Source organism: Toxotes jaculatrix, chromosome 10 (assembly GCF_017976425.1).
Source record: "Toxotes jaculatrix isolate fToxJac2 chromosome 10, fToxJac2.pri, whole genome shotgun sequence".
Lineage (NCBI taxonomy): Eukaryota > Metazoa > Chordata > Actinopteri > Toxotidae > Toxotes > Toxotes jaculatrix.
The window spans coordinates 21,549,582-21,575,400 of NC_054403.1; the positions used below are offsets into that span (position 1 = coordinate 21,549,582).

The window sequence follows — 25,819 nt, forward strand, 5'->3', positions numbered from 1 at the left end:
ACACAGATGCAAACTCAGATACAGACAAGGAACCAGGAAAACAACAAGACTTAAGTACATGAGGTAATGGGAAACAGGTGTCACCAATTAGGGCGGGGCAGACAATCACAAATGGCAGGAAACTAGACAAGGGCCATGATTTCAAAACAAAACAGGACCAACTAACAGAACTTAAACTAAATGAGAGTCTAAAATGGTTCAACTGTCCACAAAAGAATTCATAACAAAACAAAAGGGTACAGAAAACAGCCCCCTTAGGGGCGAGTCATGACACCTTTAGCTGCAATGCTATTAGTCACCAGCAATTTGCTCACTTTTTCATAAGGAAACAACTCTGATGTGAGCGGTGAGAGTGAACCAAAGCCAGTAAAGTTGCAGGCCATGAAAACCAGTTTGATCAAAGACACTCATACCCTCTGCAGGGCTGAGGGTATGAGTGGTCTCCTCTGGTGCAGGTAGTCATATTGATACTGATTATTTCTGATTGAAGCAGGAGGTTAATTTTTTTTTTTAAAATACATTTAGGCCTTTGTGACAATGTTACAAAAAAGACACAGGAGCCATATTAAATGTACTGGGAGCCAACCAATCCAGATAAACTGTGTCATCAGTGATGGCCTGCCCACCCTGCCTGTCAGTCTGCTGTAGCAAAACACAGCACCAGGAACAAGACTGCAGACAGAATGAGCTGTTACACTTTCACAGAATCTCATTAGCCCGTGGGAAATTCAGAGTTTCTAAATCAACCGGCCCACATGTTTTCATCCCTGTGAATCTGGGTGAAAAGCACACATGAATGTACCTGGCTGAGGTCTGAACCCAGGATCTTGTAATAAAAAGTTAATAAGTGTTTGTCTTGTATTGAGCAATAATAAGGTAAAAGAAGAAACAAACAAAAAAACAACACGAAACCAGACTTGCTAAAATTAACAGGGTGGGGGTTTCCGGCACAACTTCATCTACAAAGTGTGTGAAGACTGAGAACAGACAGTCAAAACTGCAGCAACATTCATGGACCAGCGTGTTGTGGTTTGTGGTCGTCCACAGGACAAAACACAATGATTTGACAATAAAGTTGTTCTTTAATTTTGAAGCATAAAAATATCCACACAGATTTAAATTAATGATCCCTTGATACAATACACAGACACAGTTAAAACTACAGAAGGGTGGACACAGGAGAAATAACGTAATTTAAAACAAAGGTCCTTCTCCAAATTCTATCATGTGCTTTGTGTCCTGCTTTGTACTTTATGCTTTGTCTTTGTGTCCACACTACAGCCTGGCACACAAACAGACACAGCCAAAGACACATTCACAGACACCGCTGAAAAACAAATGACGCATGGAAACTTTTTGTGGCTTGAGTTTCAAACTAAGGTGTGAACACAAAGGGGCTTTCTGTCCTCTCTCTCTGTTTTAGCCTCATGTAGATGTTGGTGTTTTATCTTAAAAAAAAAAAAGATAAGCAATTTAAAGAGAAATGTACCATTACGATCAATATCACATCAACTAACAGGAGTAGGTAAAGGGCAGAGGAGCGACGGACACATACGCAAATGCTAAGCCATTGCTGTGTCATGACCATTTTTCAGCGGGTTTGATGCTTTCCATTGGTAGCTGCCTGTCAGAGGGGAGAGGTGCTGATCATTCAGTTGCCCCTGGTCCATGTGGCAAGACAAGGGATTTGTACCACGGTGAATAGATTACGGACAAATAGGCTTGACAAACTTGTCAAAGTCTGTTTCAGTGTGCATCACTCTGTGCATTAACTTGGCAGCCTGTCCAAATTAATGGCTAATCTATCAATGTATTTACATTAAAGTTAAAGCAAAACACAAACTAATATGAAGACTGCATATTTTAAGATCACTGGCGCATATAGTCGTAGAGTCCTGTGGCTGCATCTTGAGACATTGTACTTCAAATTCACACCTTATCAAGGAAGTAAAACTAAGACAACCATTTCAATACGCTTTCATCTAAAATTAGCCTGCTGATGTCGTATGTAGCTCTCCCCTCATGACATATCCTGTCGAAGCCTATAGTCAAGTCTGTTCTGAGTAAACAGCCTCAGTGGTTGGTCAGAGGGCGGAGAAACGGCCAACCACAACTCATTTCTTTTTTCAGTGTAGCTGCTGCATGTGGTTTTGCTTGTTGTTCTCAAGGCAAACATGCAGAACACCTTTACAAAGAGCTATGAGACCAGGGAGACAGAGCAGTTTCTAAATTTGTGCAGCTGTCGTCCAACATTTTTTATACAGTTTTACAGTTTTTTGGTGACAAAGAAAATAAAGAAGATAAAATGTATCCTCTTAGAGTTGATGTAGTTGTCCAAAAGTTCTCAAATCAGCTGGAAGAGGAAAATACAGCAGCTTTCAGCAGCTTCAACAATGCCTCATTAACATTTTGCATCTTATAAGATAGAAAGCTAGCCATCAATACATCCCAAAAATGATGGGGGTTTGATTCAGAGTTACAACACTGTGTGAATCTGTCAACTTCATAATGAAGACATCAGGCCCAGCTGTTGGTGGTCAGTGAATGCTGAAGTTTCAGAGTGTAGTCCAAGGGAGTGAGGCATGCAGCACTTGATTTGTTCACAGGGAGAGTGAAAAGAAAGAAGCTGAGTCACCACAAGAGTGTGTCTACAGTGCCTACTGCACAATACAGATCCTGCCAGCAGCAACAGTTTGGCACGAGACAGCATGTTTTAGTGCTCTTTTCCCTCATGCTTAGACCTGTCACTACTTTGTCCAGGTTCACCAGCACCTCCAACACAGTATAGCATTATGTAAAAATCACATGCTCTGGAAAAAAATATACTCAGTTACTCAGGTATCAAATCTACCATTTAGACTAGGACTAAGACTCTGACCCCATGTGCTTCACTTGCAGGCAATTTGAAAAATTAATTAATTAAAATTAATTAATTAGTACACAAACATCAGTTTCATTTAATAGAACTAGTTTACACGACAGTTGAAAAAAAGAGGCAGACAGGAAATGTCCCTCAACCCTCCAACTCTGTCACATTAAATCTCTCAAAAAACCTGTTTGAGTGGAAACATGAGAAATCTTTTAGAAGATTTTAGTAAAGAAGAAAATGTAGAGAAGTGAAGAAAGTATAGAAAATAGATATGAGACACATAACGCTGGAGGGTATCACCAAAATCTGTTATACTTACTAAAAAGTGAAAAAGTCTTACACTCATGAAAAGAAACTGGACCAAATGTAAAGTCAAAATTAGACAATTTTTTTTTTACAGTTATTCAAATAAAATCTTGTTACCAACATCAGATGTGACATTGATGTGAAGCAGTAGATTTCCCACAGTGTGACAGACAAAAATTATATCAGCTGTAATGAACAAGAAAGCAGTTGCTAATCTATCGTAAAGCCCTGACATCGGTGTAGACTGTCTCTCCTTCTGCTGTTCTTGTGCTCCTTCTCTCTGCTTTACCAGCTTTCCGACTGGTGAACGTTGGTGCAGAATAAACCAATGAGTCCTCATCTCTCTGACAAAATATATGAAGAAGATTGTGATGAGATGGAAGATGTTATTTACAAATGCAATGAGAAAATATTCCATTCACTTTTCCAGAGTTCTTTAAATGTCTTACCAGTTGACTTTTCTGATTACCACTGGCTGTTGCAGAATCTGTTTGCAGAGAAACTGCAGCTGTATAATAAAATAAAAACAAAGATGTAAGATAAACGATGCTGTATGTTAATTTACAGAAAGGAGTGATGTAAATCAAGTGAAGTTATCTTTTGTAAGATATTGTTTGATGTACAAGAAACGTCTGTTACCTTTGCAACAATCAAGAGTTTTCTTCTTGATGAGATAAATCAGGATGGCAATAACGATCAGACTTATAACCAAAGCAGCACATAACAGAATCAGAAGTGTACTGGCCGTCTGTAAATCCCACAGAGCTGAAATAATGTAAGGATCAAATAATCAAAGTTAATTATGATTTGATAAGATGTTAAAATGCAAAAGGAAAAAAAATGTTTTGTGATCCTAATATAAACACACAAACATGCTAATTTCACAATTATATTAAAATGTTCTACAGTTACCTTCAATGTTGAGTTTTGATCCATTTCCAAATAATATCTGTCCACATGTGGCCACAGCACAGTAATACGTCCCAGCATCAGAGGAGCTGACGTTCTTAGAGAAGCTGTAGACACATTTCTGTGGAGAGTGAGCTTCAGGACTCTGTGCACATTGATCACCACTGTTTCCATGAGTATAAATGAAACTGGGACGAGATTCATCTGATCCAGCTCTGAACCAGAACACACTGTGATCTCCTGCACATGTTTTCATCTCAGAGTCAGAGAGGACTGAACACTGCAGAGTCACTGAGTCTCCTGGATGGACTGGATCAGATGGAGAGACTTGAATGATGTCAGTGATATCTGGTTCTGGTCCTGGGAAACACAAACACAAAATTAAGCATGTTTTTCATTTAACAAAAAAGAAACTTTAAATGCAATATTTCATATCCATAAACCTTTTCATCTAAGTCATGGAAATAAATAAGACCTTTATAAAAGTGTAGGAAAATTAAACTGATGTTATAAATGGTGTTTGACGTAAACATGGTAAGAACATTTTGGTTTAAAGAATGTGAAATGTCCTCTTATTGTGTTTTATTTACCTTTTATTCTCAGAAATGTTCCTCTCAAAAATTTCATGTCAAGTAGTGCTACTGTTATGCAGTAATAAACTCCAGTATCATTTCTCTCTGTTTTACTAATGTGCAGAACAAAATTTCCAGGCTCTAGTTTTGCTGTAATGCGAGGAGTTGTGTTAACATCATTGTAATCAAAGCTAAATGTTCCTCCCAAGATTTCAGGCAAGTTTCCAGAAACAAGCCTGATCCAAAATAAACGTGTATTGGCATCCAACTTCTGGTGGGTACACGTCAAATTCACATCATCTCCAACACCAACAACCTTTGTGTCAAAGATCAGATCATCTGTGCAACCTAAAAATGACATTAACAAGAGCAGTGATTAATAACAGACATAGATTCACATATGTCCTGTGTCAAATAGATGCAAGAAAATGACAATAAACTTAACGCATATATTCTAAACTTTACACTGAGAAAAGCTGATTTTCTACACTTACGTCCCGCTCTGAGCAACAGCAGTAAATGGAATATGATCAGCATTTTCCTGTTAAGACAGCAGTTTAAACCCTATTATAAGATGATTTGCCTTAATATAACCATTTGAAGTGGGAGGGAACAATGTGCGAGCAATCTGATTGGCCTCTTGTTATGTCTGCATTTCACTGTATTACCACAGTGGAAATAATCTTTGCAGCCTAAACACATGAAACAACACCAACAATTCCCTTTTGTTTCATGTTTCAGGGTGAGTTTCATTAACTGATACCAAGGTTAAACACAACAGATGATCTGATTACATGTGAAATGCAATAAATCAAAACAACTGTGTTCACCACATTTTACTTTATGGACTTTTCAGCTGAATATGTTCAAGCTTTTTAGGATACACAATATCACCACCCCCATTTTTTTACCTAGTGTGTTTCATGACATGAAGTTCTTTTAACACAACAGGGAGGAAGAAGAGACAATGTGACAACACTGACAACACTTTCTTTATGTCATTTTAGGTCACTGTTGCACAACCATATTTACTGGGGTTGTAGCCTGGTTTCCTGATGGCAGGTGCTTTTTTAAAAAGCTGTAGCCAGGGAACAGGAGGTAAGGACTCAAATGCAGACACCACCGGACAGATGGATAATGATAATGTCTTTTAATTAAATTTAAAGTCACAGGCATAGAGTCTGTGGCCAGGAAACCAGTAAATTCTGACATGTGAAAATTATCCACAAGGGAGAAAAACTCAAGAAACACAAACTCAAAAAATTAGCTCATGGAATCTTACTGAGTGAACCAGGCAACAGAGGTAAGTCCAGTAGGAAGCACGAGGATCAACACAGGAGATTCAACAGGGAGGCAAACACAAGCAGGATCCAAGGAGCAGACAGGACCTCAGGAACAAACATGAGCACAGGAATGATGCCTGCAGATGCAAACACATAAAGAACACAGCAGGGACAGACTAAGGCAGGGACAGAGACCCAAGCTTGACAACCAATAAACTGATGAAAATACAAGTGAGCAGCAAGACTTATATGCACGGAGGGTAATTGGCCACAGGTGACTCACATTAAGGCGGAGCAGACAATCAACAAGGCAGGAAACTAGACAAAGACAGGAAGTAGATAGCAACAGATACACAAAGAAAGGGGCTTCAAAATAAAACAGGAAATGCAAAACGAAACCAGGAACAGGTACGAGTAGCAGGAATTCAAAATAAAACAGAAAATACAGAATCCAACAAGAGTCCACAAATTGTCGATAAGGAGTTTAACAAAATTCAAAAAGAACTCAAAAACTCACCTGGTGGCTGATCATGCCAAACAACCAACAATTATCCAAAACAGAGTTTTGACAAAAGTTCAAGATAGTCCAAAAGCAGCTCGGCAAATATCCAACAAGGCCCAAAATGGGGTTTGATCAGACCAAAAAGAGTTCAAAACAGCCGCCATGGGGGCCGCTCAAAACATTCATCGGTATTGTCTCTGTCACATATCAAAATTAACTAATAATGCCATTGGTTGCCTAATATTTTGTCCCATTAAACCAATCAAATACAACATCCATCCATCCATTTTCTACTGCTTAATCTGTCAGGGTCACAGGGAGTTGGAGCCTATCCCAGCTAACCATGGGAGAGAGGCGTGTACACCCTGGACTGGTCGCCAGTCAATCGCAGGGCTGACACACAAAGACAGACAACCACACACGCACACACTCACACCAATTTAGAGTAGCCAATTAACCTCTTAACTTAACGCCTCGCAGGATGGACAACTCCCCCTGATTGTGGGAGGAAGGCGGAGTACCCGGAGAGAACCCACGCAGTAGAACATGCCAACTCTGCACAGAAGAGCCCAGACCAGGGTTCGAACCTGGAACCCTTGTAAAAACATCTTGGCAAACAAAAGTTTTACCACACAACCAATTTATTCACTACGTAAGTGGTCATTTGGGCCTGTGTACCCACATCAAAATTTAACATGACCAACACTGTCTCTACCACTTTGTTAATAAGAAATCAGTTTGATTTGTGTATATTTTAAAGAAGGTGTTTCCAGCCATTTGACACAGTGATACACAGAAACGACAGAGGAGCCATCTTAAATATTGTGTGAGCCAGCCAATTCAGAAGCTCCACATCATCAGCAGTGCCCCGCCCACTCTTCATGTCAGTCACTTCAGCAGGAAGAGCAAAGCATACAGAGTTGGGGAGTATTTGGTTTGTGGCTGTGATCAAGGTCATACTGTTGATCTCAAGACAGGAACTTGTGTTACTGAAATTTTGACACATAAAAGAAAAATTTGCATTCAGTGAAATCAATGATCCCCTGACGCAGTGGTGTCTCCAGACCCTGTAAACATAATATACACTCACAGTTACATATACAGAAGGGTGGACACAGGACAAGTAACAACTGTTTAAATGTTCAACCCAAAAGCCTTGTAGTAACTATTATCATATATTTTATGTTGTGCTTTCACATACAAACTTTTTAACTCAGTTTTTAAATCTATTTAGAAGTTAATTTGGATTAAGACTCTGACACCACGTGTTTCACTTGTTTTCTAGTGCATTAGAAAAAAAAAATTACCATGTGCATCCTTCAGTCATTATAAATATAGTCATTGTTAAAATAAACAATGTAAGTTTGTGTTTTAAGTAAGAAACCAACACATGACAACAAACATCAGTTTCATTTAATACAGTCATTTTACAGGAGTCTGATACACAGTTAAGAGCCATAAAACTGTATATCAGACAAAAAGAGACAGACAGGAAATGTCCCTCAACTCTCCAACTCAACTCAACACATTAAATCTTTCAAAAAGCCTAAAACATGTTAAACCTCTTTCATGATGGTAATAAAAAAGGAAATGCTGAATGCTTTAAGTATGAATAGATATGAGACACAATGCTGGAGAGTATCACCAAAATCCATTCTACTTATTAAAATGTGAAAAGTCATACAGTCATGGAAAGAAACTGGACAAAATATAATGTCAAAATGTACTCAAATAAAATACTGTTACAAACCTCGGGTGCGACATTGATGCGAAGCAGTAGATTTCTCACACACACACACAGCTGATATAATTTAAGTGTGGCACATAAATTATATCAGCTTCAATGAGCAAGTCAACAGTTGCTAATCTATCGTAAAGCCCTGACATCAGTGTAGACTGTCTCTCCTTCTGCTGTTCTTGTGTTCCTTCTCTCTGCTTTACCAGCTTTCCGACTGGTGAACGTTGGTGCAGAATAAACCAATGCGTCCTCATCTCTCTGACAAAATATATGATGAAGAATGTTATGAGATGGCAGATGTTAATATTTATAAATGCAAGGAGAAAATATGTCAGTAACTTTTTCCAGTTACATCTTTTCTTTAAATGTCTTACCAGATGACTTTTCTGATTACCACTGGCTGCAGCAGAATCTGTTTGCAGAAAAACTGCAGCTGTATAATAAAATAAAAACAAAGATTTAAGATAAACGATGCTGTATGTTCATTTACACAAAGGAGTGATGTAAATCAAGTGAAGTTATCTTTTGTAAGATATTGTTTGATGTACAAGAAAAGTCTGTTACCTTTGCAACAATCACAAGTTTTCTTCTTGATGAGATAAATCAGGATGGTAATAACGATCAGACTTATAACCAAAGCAGCACATAACAGAATCAGAGGCGTCTGTAAATCCCACAGAGCTGAAATAATGTAAGGACCAAATAATCACAGTTAATTATGGTTTGATAAGATGTTCAAATGCATAAGGAAAAAATGTTTTGTGATCATAAACACACAAATATACTAATTTTACAGTTATATTAAAATGTTCTACAGTTACCTTCAGTGTTGAGTTTTGATCCATTTCCAAATAATATCTGTCCACATGTGGCCACAGCACAGTAATAAGTCCCAGCATCAGAGGAGCTGACGTTCTTAGAGAAGCTGTAGACACATTTCTGTGGAGAGTGAGCTTCAGGACTCTGTCCACATTGATCACCACCGTTTCCATGAGTATAAATGAAACTGGGATGAGATTCATTTGATCCAGCTCTGAACCAGAACACACTGTGATCTCCTGGACATGTTTTCATCTCAGAGTCAGAGAGGACTGAACACTGCAGAGTCACTGAGTCTCCTGGATGGACTGGATCAGATGGAGAGACTTGAATGACGGGTGAGATTTCTCGTTCTGGTCCTGGGAAATACAAACAATGTTAATCATTTCAATAAAAACAAACAATGTTAAATACAGTAATATATATATCTATAAATACTAACATATTTATAATTTACGGAAATATGTTTTATCTTTACGTAGGAAAATTAAACTGCTGTTATTAATGGTGTTTGATATAAACACAGTAAATACATTTTTTTTTCGAAGAATTTGAAGTGTATTCCCGCTATATTTTATTTACCTTTAATTCTCAGAAATGTTCCTCTCAAAAATTTCATGTTATTTCCTTTTACATTTATGCAGTAATAAAATCCAGTATCATTTCTCTCTGTTTGACTAATAGTCAGAAGAAAAGTTCCAGGCTCTTGTTTTGCTGTAATGCGAGGAGTCGTATTAACATCATTGTAATCAAAGCTAAATGTTCCTCCCAAGAATTCAGGCAAGTTTCCAGAAACAAGCCTGATCCAATATAAGCGTGTACTGTAATCAGATCCCTGGCGAGCACACGTCAAATTCACATCATCTCCAACATCAACAACCTTTGTCTCAAAGATCAGATCATCTGTGCAACCTAAAAATGACATTAACAAGAGCAGTGATTAATAACAGACATTAAATCACGAGTCCTGTGTTAAATTGCAAGAAAATTACATTAATTTAACACATGACAATAAACAAGATAATTTTCTACACTTACGTCCCGCTCTGAGTAACAGCAGTAAATGGAGTATGATCAGCATTTTCCTGTTAAGACAGCAGTTAATTTAAACCGTATTATAAGATGATTTGCCTTAATATAATCATTTGAAGTGGGAGGGAACAATGTGAGGGCAATCTGATTGGCCTCTTGTTACGTCTGCATTTCACTGTATTACCACAGTGGAAATTATATCAATCATCTTTCCAGCCTGAACACATGAAACAACAACAACAACATCAAGCCTTTGTTTGTTTCATGTTCCAGTCTGAGTTTCTATAAGTGGCACTGAAAGTAAACACAACAGATGATCTGATTACATGAGAACTTTAATAAACCAAAACCACCACATTTTCCTTTATGGACTTTTCAGTAGATTATGTTCAAGCTTTTTAGGACACACCTTGTGGGTGTCAGGTATTGGAGAATTTTTTTTGAAGGGGGAGGAAGATGAGATAAACACTTTTTTTTGTCGTACATATTTATTGGGTCATTTTATTTCACAGTTTTACTACCACGCTTACTGGGGTTGTAGCCTGGTACCAAGGCCACGACAGGTGTGAGGTGCTATTTTATCAGTGATTCATGGGCATTGTCTCTGTGACATGTCAGTATGATTTAGTAATGCCATTGTTTGCCCTATGTTTTGGTCCATTAAGCCAATCAACCACAACACACAATCAAATAAAAGGAAGTGTAAAGACATGTTGGCAAACATCTCACTTAAGGTTAGAAAACTATGGTGATGGCAAATGAACTATTATTAAAGCCCCTGCACATCCAAAGTCTATCCTTTTGATTGCTGTTGTTTAATTAGACCTGCTCTCACAATGTTAAGGGCCTGTACAGACTGCACTCATTTGTGCGGGTGTGCAGGGCCTTTCATGTCAAAGTCAAGCTTTTCTACACAAATGGCACACTACAGGAGCTCCTACGTAATCATCAGAGAGGCTGGAGACTAGAGAGTGCCACAACTCTAAATATTAAACATGTGCATTTAATCATTGTGGGATTTATTCATCAAAACTGTCACTGTTGCTGTTAAATTAGTACTAAACATAAAATAGTTAAAGTTCTGGTTCTTGTTCACTACATAAGTAGTCATTTGAGGGGGAGTTATCAATGTTTCATATGTAATATATCAGTGAATACAGTTTATGGGCCTGTGTCTCCAAATCAAATTTAACATCAACAACATTGTCTCTACCAATTAGTTAAACAGTAATTTAAGAAAGAAGCTCCACATCATCAGCAGTGCCCCGCCTGCTCTTCATGTCAGTCACTTCAGTAGGTGGTTGTGGTCACACCATCCATCCTCTATACTGATTTCACATCTTGTCAGGGTGCAGCTCAAAGGCAGCAGCAGAGCATCAGTCTCACAGTATGACAGAAAGACTTTAACATGGACATGAGAGATTCTTATTCAAGTTGTACTCATGTACAGTTTTTCATTCTTTCTTTTTATCTATTTTTTACTAAAAGGAAGTTTTTGCCTTAAAGCAGCGCATTAAAAATACAGTGGTGGTTGACATAAGGAAATTGCCATGTACAGTGGTGGAGAGACTCTCAGTGATGGTGACAGACGTGCAGTCCAGTAGAACACCACAAACTGAGGCATCAAAAGATGACTAAAGTAAAGTGGAGGTATCTGGTACAACTTCAGCTTCTTGTAAAGTGTATGGAGACTAAGAACAGATAATCAGACAATCTGAAGGGTTAAACTGCAGCAATATTTGGTTTGTGGCCGTGATCAAGGTCATACTGTTGACCTCAAGACAGGAACTTGCGTGTTGCGGGAGTTTTGACACATGAAAGAAAAATTAGCATTCAGTTAAATCAATGATCCCCTGACACAGTGGTGTCTCCAGACCCTGTACACATAACATACACTCACAGATACATATACAGAAGAGTGGACACAGGACAACTGTTTAAATGTAATTCAAACCAAAAGTCTTGTAGTAACTATTGCTATGTAATTTATGTCATGCTTTTACACAGACAAACATTTATTCATGGTCACCACTGAAAGAAAATGATGCATGAAAACTTAAGAACTGTTGTAGCTGGGTTTTCAAATTAAGGTGTGAATACAAAGGGGCTGTACTTCCTTTAAACTCTGTTTAGATCACAAGTTAATTTAGAATTAATTTGGATTTGGACACCACATGTGTCCCTTGACCAAGCACAATGGATATTGTCTCTGCCACTATTGCCTCTACACCCCCGCCCCCCACCCCAACGAGCAAGGTACTGATTCACCCCAGCTCCCTGGGTGCCATAGTAGGCAGCCCTCTGCCCCAGCGTCTCTAATGCATGTACATGCTTTGTGTGTTTTGTTCACTTAGTGTGGGTAAGTAAAGCGAAGTTGAGCTCTTAGACGTGTTCTAATCAGAATCAATGTCTCATTTATTACCATTCGCATCCTTCAGTCATTATGAATATAGTGATTGTAAAAATAAACAATGTAAGTTTGTGCTTTATGGAAGTAATGAACACGTATGCAAATATCAGTTTCATTTAATACAGGTGTTTTACACATAGAATTGTATATCAGACAAAAAGAGACAGACAGGAAATGTCCCTCAACTCTCCAACTCTGTCACAGCCTGAAACATGATAAACCTCTTCCATGATGGTAATAAAAAAGGAAATGCTGAAGTGAAGCAAGTATGAATAGATGTGAGATACGGAATGCTGGAGGGTATCACCAAAATCCCTTCTACTTATTAAGTCATAAAGTTATGGAAAGAAACTGGACAAAATATAATGTCAAAATGATGAAAATGTACTCAAATAAAATACTGTTACAAACCTCGGGTGCGACATTGATGTGAAGCAGTAGATTTCTCACAGTGTGACAGACATAAATTATATCAGCTTCAATGAGCAGATCAACAGTTGCTAATCTATCGTAAAGCCCTGACATCAGTGTAGACTGTCTCTCCTTCTGCTGTTCTTGTGTTCCTTCTCTCTGCTTTACCAGCTTTCCGACTGGTGAACGTTGGTGCAGAATAAACCAGTGAGTCCTCATCTCTCTGACAAAATATATGATGAAGAATGTTATGAGATGGCAGATGTTAATATTTATAAATGCAAAGAGAAAATATGTCAGTAACTTTTCCAGTTACATCTTTTCTTTAAATGTCTTACCAGATGACTTTTCTGATTACCACTGGCTGTTTGCAGAGAAACTGCAGCTGTATAATAAAATAAAAACAAAGATTTAAGATAAATTATGCTTTATATTAATTTTCACAAAGGAGTGATGTAAATCAAGTGAAGTTATCTTTTGTAAGATTTTGTTTGATGTACAAGAAATGTCTGTTACCTTTGCAACAATCACAAGTTTTCTTCTTGATGAAATAAATCAGGATGGCAATAACGATCAGACTTATAACCAAAGTAGCACATAACAGAATCAGAGGCGTCTGTAAATCCCACGTGTTGTGTGCTGAAACAATTTAAGGACCAAATAGTTAATTAGAAGTTAATTAGGATTTGATGATTATTTGAAGAAGATCTTCAAATGCAATAGGAACAAATGTTTTGTGATTCATGATCTTAATTTTACTACCAGATCCTAATTTAAACACACAAATATGCTAATTTCAATATTATATAAAAATGTCCTATAGTTACCTTCAGCATCCAGTTTTGTTTGTGTTCCAAATAATATCTGTCCACATGTGGCCACAGCACAGTAATAAGTCCCAGCATCAGAGGAGCTGACGTTCTTAGAGAAGCTGTAGACACATTTCTGTGGAGAGTGAGCTTCAGGACTCTGTCCACATTGATCACCACTGTTTCCATGAGTATAAATGAAACTGGGATGAGATTCATCTGATCCAGCTCTGAACCAGAACACACTGTGATCTCCTGCACATGTTTTCATCTCAGAGTCAGAGAGGACTGAACACTGCAGAGTCACTGAGTCTCCTGGATGGACTGGATCAGATGGAGAGACTTGAATGATGTCAGTGATATCTGGTTCTGGTCCTGGGAAATACAAACACAAAAATACATGTTACTCATTTCAATAAAAATAAAGTTAACTACAATAATGTATAGCCATAAATATTCTCATATTGATCAAATAATTAATGGAAATATGTATTAGTGTTATGTAGGAAAATTAAACTGCTGTTATAAATGGTGTTTGAATGTCTGCTCACTGTATTTTATTTACCTTTGATTCTCAGAAATGTTCCTCTCAAAAATTTCATGTTATTTCCTATTACTTTTATGCAGTAATAAAATCCAGTATCATTTCGCTCTGTTTGACTAATACTCAGAAGAAAAATTCCAGGCTCTTGTTTTGCTGTAATGCGAGGAGTCGTATTAACACCATCGTAATCAAAGGTAAATGTTCCTCCCAAGAATTCAGGCAAGTTTCCAGAAACAAGTCTGATCCAAAATAAGCGTGTTTCAGAATCAGATCCCTGGCGAGCACACGTCAAATTCACATCATCTCCAACATCAACAACCTTTGTCTCAAAGATCAGATCATCTGTGCAACCTAAAAATGACATTAACAAGAGCAGTGATTAATAAGAGACATTGAATCACGAGTCCTGTGTTAAATAGCAAGAAAATTACATTAACTTAAGGCATGACAATAAACAAGCTGATTTTCTACACTTACGTCCCGCTCTGAGAAACAGCAGTAAATGGAGTATGATCAGCATTTTCCTGTTTAGACAGCAGTTAATTTAAACCGTATTATAAGATGATTTGCCTTAATATAATCTTTTGAAGTGGGAGGGAACAATGTGAGAGCAATCTGATTGGCCTCTTGTTACGTCTGCATTTCACTGTATTACCACAGTGGAAATAATATCAACCATCTTTCCAGCCTGAACACATGAAACAGCACCAACATCAAGTCTTTGTTTCATGTTTCAGGGTGAGTTTATATAAGTGGCACTAAAAGTAAACACAACAGATGACCTGATCACATGTGAACCTTAATTAACCAAAACAACTGTGTTCACCACATTTTCCTTTATGGACCTTTCAGTTGAATAGAGTGGGACACAGCCCTGCGGTGTACCTGTGTTCATGACCAGTTTTGATGATAACAATTGTCCAGTTATCCTTCCTCTCAGAACTGTGTGGGCCTGTACAAACTTCACTCAGCTGACATGTCCCTCATTCTATTGTTGATTTTGTTGCACCTGTTAGTTTTGGACAAAATACATCTTTATCATCCTCAGATATAGTTTAATGACACCATGTACTTCCCTGCATAGCTTCACTCAGCTCCCACCTCACTAGAGGTCCATTCAGCCAGGGTCGTTGAAAACACCTGTGTAGGTGATGAGATTTGTCCAAAACATTATTATCGTCTTTCATTAAACCACTGCCTCCAAAATCAGATGATAAGAAGAAGATGAGGTTTATAACACAACCATTTTGTTCACTACATAAGTGGTCATTTGAGAGAGAGAGAGAGTACTGCTGGATTATAAATGTTTCATGTGTAATATATCAGTAAATACAGTTTTTGGGCCTGTGTGTCCACATCAAAATTTAACATCAACAACACTTCCTCTGCCATTTAGTTAAACAGGAATTTAAGAAATCAGTTTGATTTGTGTTATTTTAAAGAAGGTGTTTCCAGCCATTTGACACAGTGACAGATAAAGACAGAGGAGCCATCTTAAATATTGTGTGAGCCAGCCAATTCAGAAGCTCCACATCATCAGCAGTGCCCCGCCTGCTCTTCATGTCAGTCACTTCAGCAGGAAGAGCAAATCATACAGAGTTGGGGAGGTGGCTGTGGTCACACCATCCATCCTCTATACTCACTTCACATCTTGTCAGGGTGCAGCTCAAAGGCAGCAGCAGAGCATCAGTCTCACAGTGTGACAGAAACACTTTCACATGGACATGAGAGATTCTGATTCAAGTTGTACTCATGGACTGTTTTTCATTGTTTTTTTTGGTTGTTTTTTTACTAAAAGTTTTTGCCTCACAGCAACGTAATAGAAATACCACGGTGGTCAACATAAAGAAATGTGGTGGAGAGGCTCTCAGTGAAAGTGACCGACACACAATCCAGTACAACACCACAAATTGTGACATTAAGAAAATACCAGTAGAGAGGAGATATCTGGTACAACTTCAGCTACTTGTAAAGTGCATGGAGACTGAGAACAGATAAACAGAAAACCTAAAGGGTTAAAACTCCACCAATAGCTGTCAGATTTTGGTTTGTGGTTTGTTGCTTGAGTTCTGACAGCCCCTGCACACATCGCACAAGCTCTGCTGTTAACATTCTCATGTACTTTCATGAGTCCTGCTTTGCACTTTCACACAGAAACAGGCCAATGTGCATTAACAGTTACCACTGAAAAATAAATGGTGCATGGAAACTTGCGCATTGTTGTGGCTGGGCAACAAATTAAGGTGTGAAAACAAACGGACTGTTCTTCCTCTCTCACTCTGTGTTTTAGCCTCAGGAAGCTGAACCTTTACTGATGTTTCATCTTTTTTTAAAGGCCAGTTGAATATTACTACAGTATATGTATTTTAAATTTATTATCAGTAATATAACTTCAACTAAAAGGAGTATTCATTTGGTATAGGAGGGATGGACACATATGCACATGCTCAGTTCTTGCTGAGTCATGACCATTACTCATAGTACATTTCTGCAGTGTGATGATTTTCATTGGTAGCTGCTGTCAGAGGAGAGAGGTGCTAATCAGTCGGTATTCACACCCTGGCTTTTTTTGGCGGGAGGAATTTATATTGTGATCTTGAGTTTACTTTGCCAGATCGTCAACCAATAGGTGCAGAAATGGACTGGCAGTCTGTCCAAATTAATGCAGAAAACATATAAATTCAAATTAAAACAAATATGAACCACTACAAAGCTTATATATTTTTAAGTCACATACACAGTTATAAAAGTCTATAGCTCCATCTTTAAAAACACAAGAAATTGTGTTTGTACTTTGAAGCATTTGTACTTTGAATTAAGACATTAACAAGTAAAAATACAAACATTGCAATTTGTTCAAATAAAATTAGCCTGATGCATGTAGCTCTTCCTTCACCACAGATCTGGTTCAAACCTACAGTCTGTTCTGAGTAAACAGCCTCAGTGGTTGGTCAGAGGGCGGAGAAACGGCCAACCACAACTCATTTCTTTCAGTGTAGCTGCTGCTTGTGGTTTTGCTTGTTGTTCTCAAGGCAAACATGCAGAACACCTTTACAGAGAACTATGAGATCAGAGAGACACACGAGTACATTAACTTTAGTAACTTTGATCCAACAAAGAAAAGATTCATTGTATCTACAACATAAAATGCTCCCTGTGTGTTTTTGTTTGCCATGCTTCTGTCTACATTTGTTCACGGTCAAAACCACTGACTGTCTGTCTGCTAGTGTCTCTCTCTCTCTCTCTGTCTCTCTCCATGTGCATGGCAGAAATGTGAAGTGAAACCAAAGCTGTAAGGACCCTTTTCACACGTGAAAACACAGTTGAAACTAACAACAGTTATAAGTACTGCATTGTACAGCAGTAATTGCTGGAATGGCCCATGGTTAACATAAGAGGTTTCACCTGTCCTGCAATGAAAAATCAAAATGTTTGTTGTGAGAATGACTCAATAAACCTGATTCATCAGGGAACGATGCCTAAGATCACAGGGTCGCCGGTTCGATCTCTCGACCAAGCATAATGGATATGGGTGGTAGTGAAAGAGATGTACCCCCCCACGCAACCTATGACCGATTCACCTCACTCCATTGAGGGATAATAAAGAAATAAACTTAAACTTTAAGTAGTAAACCAGCCAACACAACACACTAAAAATTATTAGAGTTGGGGAAAAAAATGTGTGCGACCATCTCAGACACCTAAAAAAAATCAAAACATTGCTCCATAGCCCAACCATCACACATACAAGCTAATGAGACATTCAACAACTTTGTGATGAAAACAACAAAAGCTCTAGCAAAAAATACAAGATGGACAAATGTGAGTCAGAAAAAAAACTGGCGATGCTGATCATGTAAATATGACCTGGAGTTTACAGTTTTGTTGGTGAGCACACAAGTCAACAACTGGAAACAACAGTCACAACTAAGTGGTCAGAAGTATCTGTTCATCTGATAATGACAGAAAACAAATCAGAATACATGAACATTTCATGAAAATAGCTCACAGGTTTGCTAAATATAAGGAGGAGTTCATTTTCTTCATTTCAGCCAATCACTGATTTCTTCTCTCTAAACCTGTGATCTTGTGACTAAACCTTCCATTTGGGTGGGAAGACATCAGTAGTACAAGACATGGGCACTGTACCACAATGATCGGACGACTGGCTGCTGTGATTCTTCTCAGTACAATATGTAAGTGCAGTTCTTAACCAGTGTGAGACAAACAACAATCAAACTATTGTTTGAACGATGCGTACTGTGTACGAAAACAGTAATATATGTTGTAATTCTCTTTTTATGGCAGATATTTTGCATGTTTCACTTATTTTGTCTCCTTGTGTTGAAACTATTTCATTGTTTGCTTCTTTTCTTCAGCTGTGATTCAAACTGCAGAGGTTCCTCGCCTGATCCCTCTGACTGAGGTTGAAGTTGGTGATAATGTAACATTTCACTGTTCAGTTTCTGATGATCAAGCCGTGTACTGGTACAAGCAGCCTCCTGGATATATGCTCCAAACAGTTGCTATAATAACTTATTCCAAACCAGTACTTGGTGGACAATTTAATAACCCACGTTTCAGTGTCACAAAGGAGAAGGCTCAGTCTCTTCTCACCATCAGAAATGTAACTAAAGAGGACGAAGCAACATACTTCTGTCAAAGTGGAGCACTTTATTCACTGAGCTTTGATAATGGCACCTTCCTGGCTGTAAATGGTAAAGTTAGTTACTTTCCCTGACTATGCCCTGACATTCATAACCGAGTTTGTCCAGTCTTATAAATGATTGAGATCATTAATTTTCTTTGATGTCTGAATCACACAGATCGGAATCAGCAGAAACACGTCTATGTGAAACAAAGTCCGGAGAAAGCATCTGTTCAGCTGGGAGACTCAGTGACTCTGCAGTGTTCACTTCTCTCCAAGAACAAAGAAAACAGAGTCCAGTGTCCAGGTGAACACAGTGTGCACTGGTTCAGAGCTGGAGCAGGAGGATTTCATCCAGGCACCATCTACACTCACAGCAGCAGGAGAGATGAACAAGAGGGAAGAAGCTGTGTCTACAGTTTGTCCAAAACTATGCAGAACTCCTCTGATGCTGGGACTTACTACTGTGCTGTGGTCACATGTGGAGAGATCCTGTTTGGTGAAGGAACTAAAGTGGAGACAAGTACGTATTTACAGTTGTATTTCAATCATAAATGAGTCTTGGATTAATTAATTTAGCCTTGTTAAAATATGTAAAGGTTAATAAACATCAAGATGATTAGTCTGTTGGTTTCATTAGGGCAATTAAATCTAATAGCTATTCCGCTGAGAAATTTGAGACCTAAAATATTATTTCACATATGCGTATTTTAAACCATATTTTTTACTGAACATCAACCTGTGTATATTCACAAAACATCATTAGCTTTCTATATACCACTATATTTCCACTAACAAATGATTACTACCAAGAGTCCATATTTAAATAATGATTTATGTATCTCGGGTGATTCTCCAGGATCAGAAGTGGACCCAGTTGTCCTTGTTCTTGGAGTGCTGTTGGCCTGCTGTGTGACTGTGATTGCCGTCCTGATTTTGGGTGAAAGTAATTGCAAAGGTAGGTTCTCCATGTTTTAGTTTTCAGTTCAGTTAAACTCATTAAATGTCTGAATGCTTAAAATTACTTTGTGATTAAACAAAACATATGGAGTTTTTGATTTGATGGTTTGTGGTTTCTTCAACAGTTTGATGATAACGTATGTGGAAAAAATCTTCTTTTAGGCAACTGCATTTTACATTCATTTTGCTGTTTAATAAAATAGTCTCTTTGTGGCAAATCACCTGCCACCGTAGGGTTTGTAATTCAGGAAATGCCCCTGTGGGTCAGATGAGAGGGTAGGGACAAATGACCTATGTGGTCGTTTCAACCCAGTCTCTTAGAAATTGCTTTCTATGTAAGCAGCACCACATATGTTCTGTGGGAAACATAATGACTGACTGGATTATGTTCAGAGGCAACATTTTTTGTGCTACATTTATTAGCATAGATGACTTTGACAGCAGTGATCATATTACCCATGTTTACACATTATGAAGGCTGTTTGTTTGTTTGTTTAAAGGAGCAGTGAGTGACGAGTCAACTGTGGATCAATCAGATGATCTGGTAAATATGCAGTGGTGTGTTGTCCTGTTTGTACTGGCGAGGTGTAGTGAGAAGGAGAGCAGCTAGAGCAACAGCATCAACAGCTGAGCTTGAGGAAAGAGTGGAGGAATGTTGACGAGAGAGGATGCAGACAGGTTTATAGTCTACTCAGAGTTACTACTTCTTCATCCTCTCATGTTGGACTGATGGCAGACTGCACACGACTACAGTGGCTCACCATCGCCTCTTGAGGTACAAAGTGGTGTTATGAAACAGGAAGAGGAAGCCATAGCTGGTTAGCATGTGTGGCGGCAGCAGAGGCTTAAGGAAAGAGGTGTTGCGACAACGCCACCTGGGGAATTTCACCCCAGGAAATCACTAAGCTATACTAAGTGTAGAGTTACAGGTTCGTTAATACCAATCGGGCAAGAGACAGTGTAGGGGGGTTTAAAAGAAATATTACGTTTATTTAACACAATTAACAAAATTGAAGTATCAAAAAGAAAACTACAGGTCAGACACTAAGGGGTTAGCCACCATAAAACGAGCAGTTGGGCCTAGGGGTGCAAACAGGGTGAGGGATTACCACAGCGGCAGGGAAAATCAAATGGGGAAGGTCCTTAAAACTGGCCACTCGTGACATTGCACACCAACAAAAAGGAATCGTGAAGAACACCACCACCAGGGATCAACTGCAGCCTCAGGCCCTCGGCACCAGGCCAAACTTCACACATAGTGCTGACCAAATGAATAATAATAAAACAAAAAACCCAACTTCAAATAAACCCAAAGACACAAAACAAAGAGCTACAACCTAAATAACTCAAGGGAACTAACGTAAGGAAAGAAAACAAAGAAATAATGATTTAAAATATTGTGGAGGTCCCGGCGGAGTAGACCAGCACAGGACTCTTCCATGACCAGCACAGCACCGAGCAGGACCGCGCAAAAGAATCGCAGTGTGCAAAAGAGCAGCAGTAGAACAGAAGAATAAAGCGTAACACAGAAACCACAACAGCAGAACAGCAGAACAGAACCGCACAGAACAGGGAGTGGTAGACAGTGGCAGGCCAAGCAATGCCAGGACGCTAAAAGAGAGGGCACATCATTGATTTAAAATAATAATAATAATAATAGGATTGTTCCTTTAAGGAATAACCGAAACCATACATACTACTCTCGCCTGGACATGCGGCGCAGCTACGCGGAGGATTAGAGGGTTCGGGCCTTAAGGCCGCGGCTCGACCATGCTGCAGCACAAAATATATAATACTGGCCGACCTGAAGCCAAGCCACAGACATTCAAAGGCAGGCAGACAACGGCGACTTACCAAAGGGAAACGCGAATGCACCCGGAATAAATCCAGCGGCACAATCCGTCTCCCACAGCGCCAGCAACCAGGTGCGCTACGCACATAAAAACCCATTAGGCACATCAATCAGAGGAGGGATAGCGGTGCATCCTACCTGTATATATGGAAACAGGTGCGTCGACGGCTGCCACAACAATTGCGTCCGGTCACAGCCACGCCAAACAAAACGGTCTGCCATGCCAATCCACAGCCACCATCAGTGATGAGCGGAACGGGAGGAGAAACCGAGGTACAGGCACACCTGAATATATATAGGGGCGCAACGCGCCTCCCACAACTCCGTGTGCCAACAGCTGGCACAGTGCCATGTAGTGGCAGGGAGGGAGAAGGTCCTTAGGCTACACATGCTAACTTTAGCAGGTGTCTTGTCAAAACTGTCATTTCTTCTCATTCTGTTAACAAAGTGCTTTAAGTTTTGAAAGTTTAAAAATCAAATGCTTACATATTGCTCCCTTAAACTGGATCCTGACTCAATAGGTCTTGATGTTAGGGCTCTAATCTCGGAAACAATTGTCATTAACAAACAAATATTTGCATCTTTGTTTCAGGATGGTGAAACAAAGGCAGTGAGATATGCTGCATTGGATTCCTCCACAGGAGCAGTGAGAAGAGGGAAAAAGACAAGGGATGTGTGCCTGCAAGAGTGTGTGTACTCTGTTGTTAGAGCAGATTATTACAACCATTAAGATCCCTCTATAGGCTGAGCAAGGCCCGTGCACCTCTCCCCGATTCTCTATCGAGGTTCTCAGTTTGGGTGTGAAACATTTTATTCCCAGCTGACACTGCATTGCAACCGCATCTTTATAAATTTGATCAATTATCAATATTTGTTTTTCAAAATCTGACAAATCACATCAGGAGCAAGTTTGGCACATAAAAATATTTTATTTACTCGCATGGTCAGAGATCCACATCATTCTCAGAAATAACAGTCTACATCTACTTACAACAGTTTTACTTTCATGTGGTTTCTGTCTCCAAACAACATATGTACAGTTGTACTGATTCTAAATCAGTGGTCTCCTTCTTCAAATGTAAAAATTGTATCTATTAGTAAAGGCATTCAAACACCAGCACTCTGCTATTTACATTTAGGGGTGAAAATGATGAACTTCACATTTGAGATACAAATCAAATTTCATATTTATAATTTTTAACCCCATGGAAACCTGATTTCAGATTTGTTCTTATTCACGGAAAACAAGTTTCCTGTCAAATCAACAACTGGCAAATCAACAACTGCTGACAAAAGCTGAATAAAAAAAGTCTGCTGAAAAAAAAAGATTACTTAGTCCTGTTTTTTTGTGCACATTTACATGAAGACTAGAGAAGAATCACTGTATCAACAGTGTAGCTGGATCAAGGGAAAGGTTATAACTAAAAGCTGTGCAACACTGTTTCAGAATCCATGAAACAAAAGCCATTAATTCAAATTTAACAGTTTTAAACACAGAACTGTGGTTTGTGCTGTCACCTCTCAGGAAGAAGTTCCTGGGCAAGATGTGGCCTTTCTGGGAGCATGATTTCACATGTCCTACAGCCCAAAGCCATTCAGTTTAAGTTAAGTGGAGACTGTAAATGGTTGTGTGTATTAGTCCGGTGATAGACTGGAGACATGTCCAGGGTGTACGTCGCTGCTCACACAGTTTGAGCTGGTACAGGCAGCCCCCTGTGACCCAGCACAGGATAAACTGCATGGAAAATTACATATTCAAGTCAGTTCACTGTTTTTATTTCTGTCTAAGTAGCTTTCATGTATGAACAGAACTGAACTGAAAATGGTATAGAGTACATACAGTATTTCTAAACAGCCACATATAACAAAGCCTTTAGCTCCGATCAGAGTGATATGAACTACATCATACTGTACCAAGTCCTAACAAACCAGTTCACTCTCTAATCCAAACCAAAAGCCTTCACAGCAGCGTAGATTCTCTCTGTGTGTCCTGGTTTTACATCCTTTATTGCACAACTGCCGGTTTTCATCACAGTAAAGACGGCAGCAGAATAAACCTGTGTTTCATTATCTCTCTGGGAACATATGTGTAGGGAGACTATTACAATCAGACTTAAAGCCAAGACAGCACACAGCAGCAGAATCATAATTTCACTTGCCATCTGTGACCACACGCTGGTTCCTGAAACATTGTGAAAAGAAATAAAGAATTACTGAAAGAAAATTATGTTTAATGTCACCATCGTGATAAATTACATGATGTACAGAACTTAAAAAGCACATTTTCAATCAAAGAAACAATAAGACTGTTACCTTCAATGTTGAGTTTTGCTCCATTTCCAAATAATATCTGTCCACATGTGGCCACAGCACAGTAATAAGTCCCAGCATCAGAGGAGCTGACGCTCTTAGAGAAGCTGTAGACACATTTCTGTGGAGAATGAGCTTCAGGACTCTGTCCACATTGATCACCACTGTTTCCATGAGTATAAATGAAACTGGGATGAGATTCATTTGATCCAGCTCTGAACCAGAACACACTGTGATCTCCTGCACATGTTTTCATCTCAGAGTCAGAGAGGACTGAACACTGCAGAGTCACTGAGTCTCCTGGATGGACTGGATCAGATGGAGAGACTTGAATGATGTCAGTGATATCTGGTTCTGGTACTGGGAAATACAAACACAAAAATAAATGTGATACTGAATTTAATAAAAAGAAAATAAGTTAAAAACAAAAATACATGTCAATAAATGGTGTTTGAATGTCTGCTCACTGTATATTATTTACCTTTAATTCTCAGAAATGTTCCTGTCAAAAATTTCATGTTGAGTACTTCCACTTTTATGCAGTAATAAAATCCAGTATCATTTCGCTCTGTTTTACTAATATGCAGAAGAAAAGTTCCAGGCTCTTGTTTTGTTGTAATGTGACGACCTGAATTAACACCATCGTGATCAAAGGTAAATGTTCCTCCCAGGAGTTCAGGGAAATCTCCAGAAACAAGCCTGATCCAATATAAGTCAGCATCATCAGATTCTTGGCGAGCACACCTCAAATTCACATCATCTCCAACACCAACAACCTTTGTCTCAAAGATCAGATCATCTGTGCAACCTAAGAATGACATTAACAAGAGCAGTGATTAATAACAGACACTGAATCACCTGTGTTAAACAGTCGCAAGAAAATGACAACATATATATATAAAATCCAAACTATACATTAAGAAAAGCTGATTTTCTACACTTACGTCCCGCTCTGAGTAACAGCAGCAAATGGAGTATGATCAGCATTTTCTTGTTAAGACAGCAGTTACTTTAAACCGTATTATAAGATGATTTGCCTTAATATAATCTTTTGAAGTGGGAGGGAACAATGTGTGAGCAATCTGATTGGTCTCTTGTTACGTCTGCATTTCACTGTATTACCACTGTGGAAATAATATCAACCATCTTTCCAGCCTGAACACATGAAACAGCACCAACATCGAGCCTTTGTTTCATGTTTCAGGGTGAGTTTATATAGGTGGCACTGAAAGTAAACACAACAGATGACCTGATTTCATGTGAAATTAACAAAACTTATTAAAACAAAACAACTGTGTTCACCACATTTTCCTTAATGGACTTTTCAGTTGAATATGTTCAAGCAGTGGCGCTGAGGTTAAACACAGATGATTTAAGCTGATGTGAGCTGCAGTAAACCAAAACAATTGTCCAATTACTTTGTCACCATGTGTTAAAGGCAATTTGAAAAAATGATACAGTTCCTTTTAAGTTTTGATTTCTGTTTTATCTGCATCACACTAACTGAATGCTGTGGATATATTATGGGTTAATTTGAAGGCAACTGGACTTCTTGTTTGCCTCTCGTACCAGAAACGTCTTCATTTCTAGAGACTGATTAGAGAGACCAAACATTTAAACTGATTCCCTTTCACACCTAGTGTGTGGTCCCCTCAGAGCAACTGAAACCACTTGATGGAGCCTTTCACATCCCGGGCAGTGTTTGCTGAGCTGCCTCAAGTGGACTTGTTAGGACCTGAAAGGGTACCTATGCTGATCGTTTGACTGAGCATCATGAGTCATTAGAGTCACATGAGTCCAGATGTGGATGGGTTAGTCTCAAAACTGCGTTCTAAGTGGGTGACA

General features: G+C 38.8%; 3 protein-coding genes across 3 annotated transcripts; 1 reads left to right on the plus strand and 2 right to left on the minus strand.

Annotated features, from left to right (window-relative positions):
* Window positions 1–1,115: 1,115 nt before the first annotated feature.
* Window positions 1,116–5,205, minus strand: LOC121188155. Its single transcript, XM_041047741.1, has 6 exons — window positions 5,151–5,205; window positions 4,675–5,004; window positions 4,088–4,444; window positions 3,815–3,940; window positions 3,625–3,683; window positions 1,116–3,519 (listed from the first exon to the last, which is right to left on the minus strand). Exons 1-6 carry the CDS (start codon window positions 5,191–5,193, stop codon window positions 3,391–3,393), a joined length of 1,044 nt encoding a protein of 347 aa, XP_040903675.1. The 5' UTR covers window positions 5,194–5,205; the 3' UTR covers window positions 1,116–3,390.
* A 2,631-nt stretch (window positions 5,206–7,836) lies between these two features.
* On the minus strand, window positions 7,837–10,129 carry LOC121188157. The gene is made up of 6 exons (XM_041047743.1): window positions 10,037–10,129; window positions 9,581–9,910; window positions 9,001–9,357; window positions 8,744–8,860; window positions 8,554–8,612; window positions 7,837–8,437 (listed from the first exon to the last, which is right to left on the minus strand). Exons 1-6 carry the CDS (start codon window positions 10,077–10,079, stop codon window positions 8,309–8,311), a joined length of 1,035 nt encoding a protein of 344 aa, XP_040903677.1. The 5' UTR covers window positions 10,080–10,129; the 3' UTR covers window positions 7,837–8,308.
* Window positions 10,130–18,323: 8,194 nt separating this feature from the next.
* LOC121188159 lies at window positions 18,324–22,980 on the plus strand. The gene is made up of 6 exons (XM_041047745.1): window positions 18,324–18,400; window positions 18,584–18,922; window positions 19,031–19,374; window positions 19,699–19,810; window positions 20,313–20,356; window positions 22,257–22,980. The coding sequence occupies exons 1-6, from the start codon at window positions 18,358–18,360 to the stop codon at window positions 22,392–22,394; spliced, it is 1,020 nt and encodes a 339-aa protein (XP_040903679.1). The 5' UTR covers window positions 18,324–18,357; the 3' UTR covers window positions 22,395–22,980.
* Window positions 22,981–25,819: the final 2,839 nt, after the last annotated feature.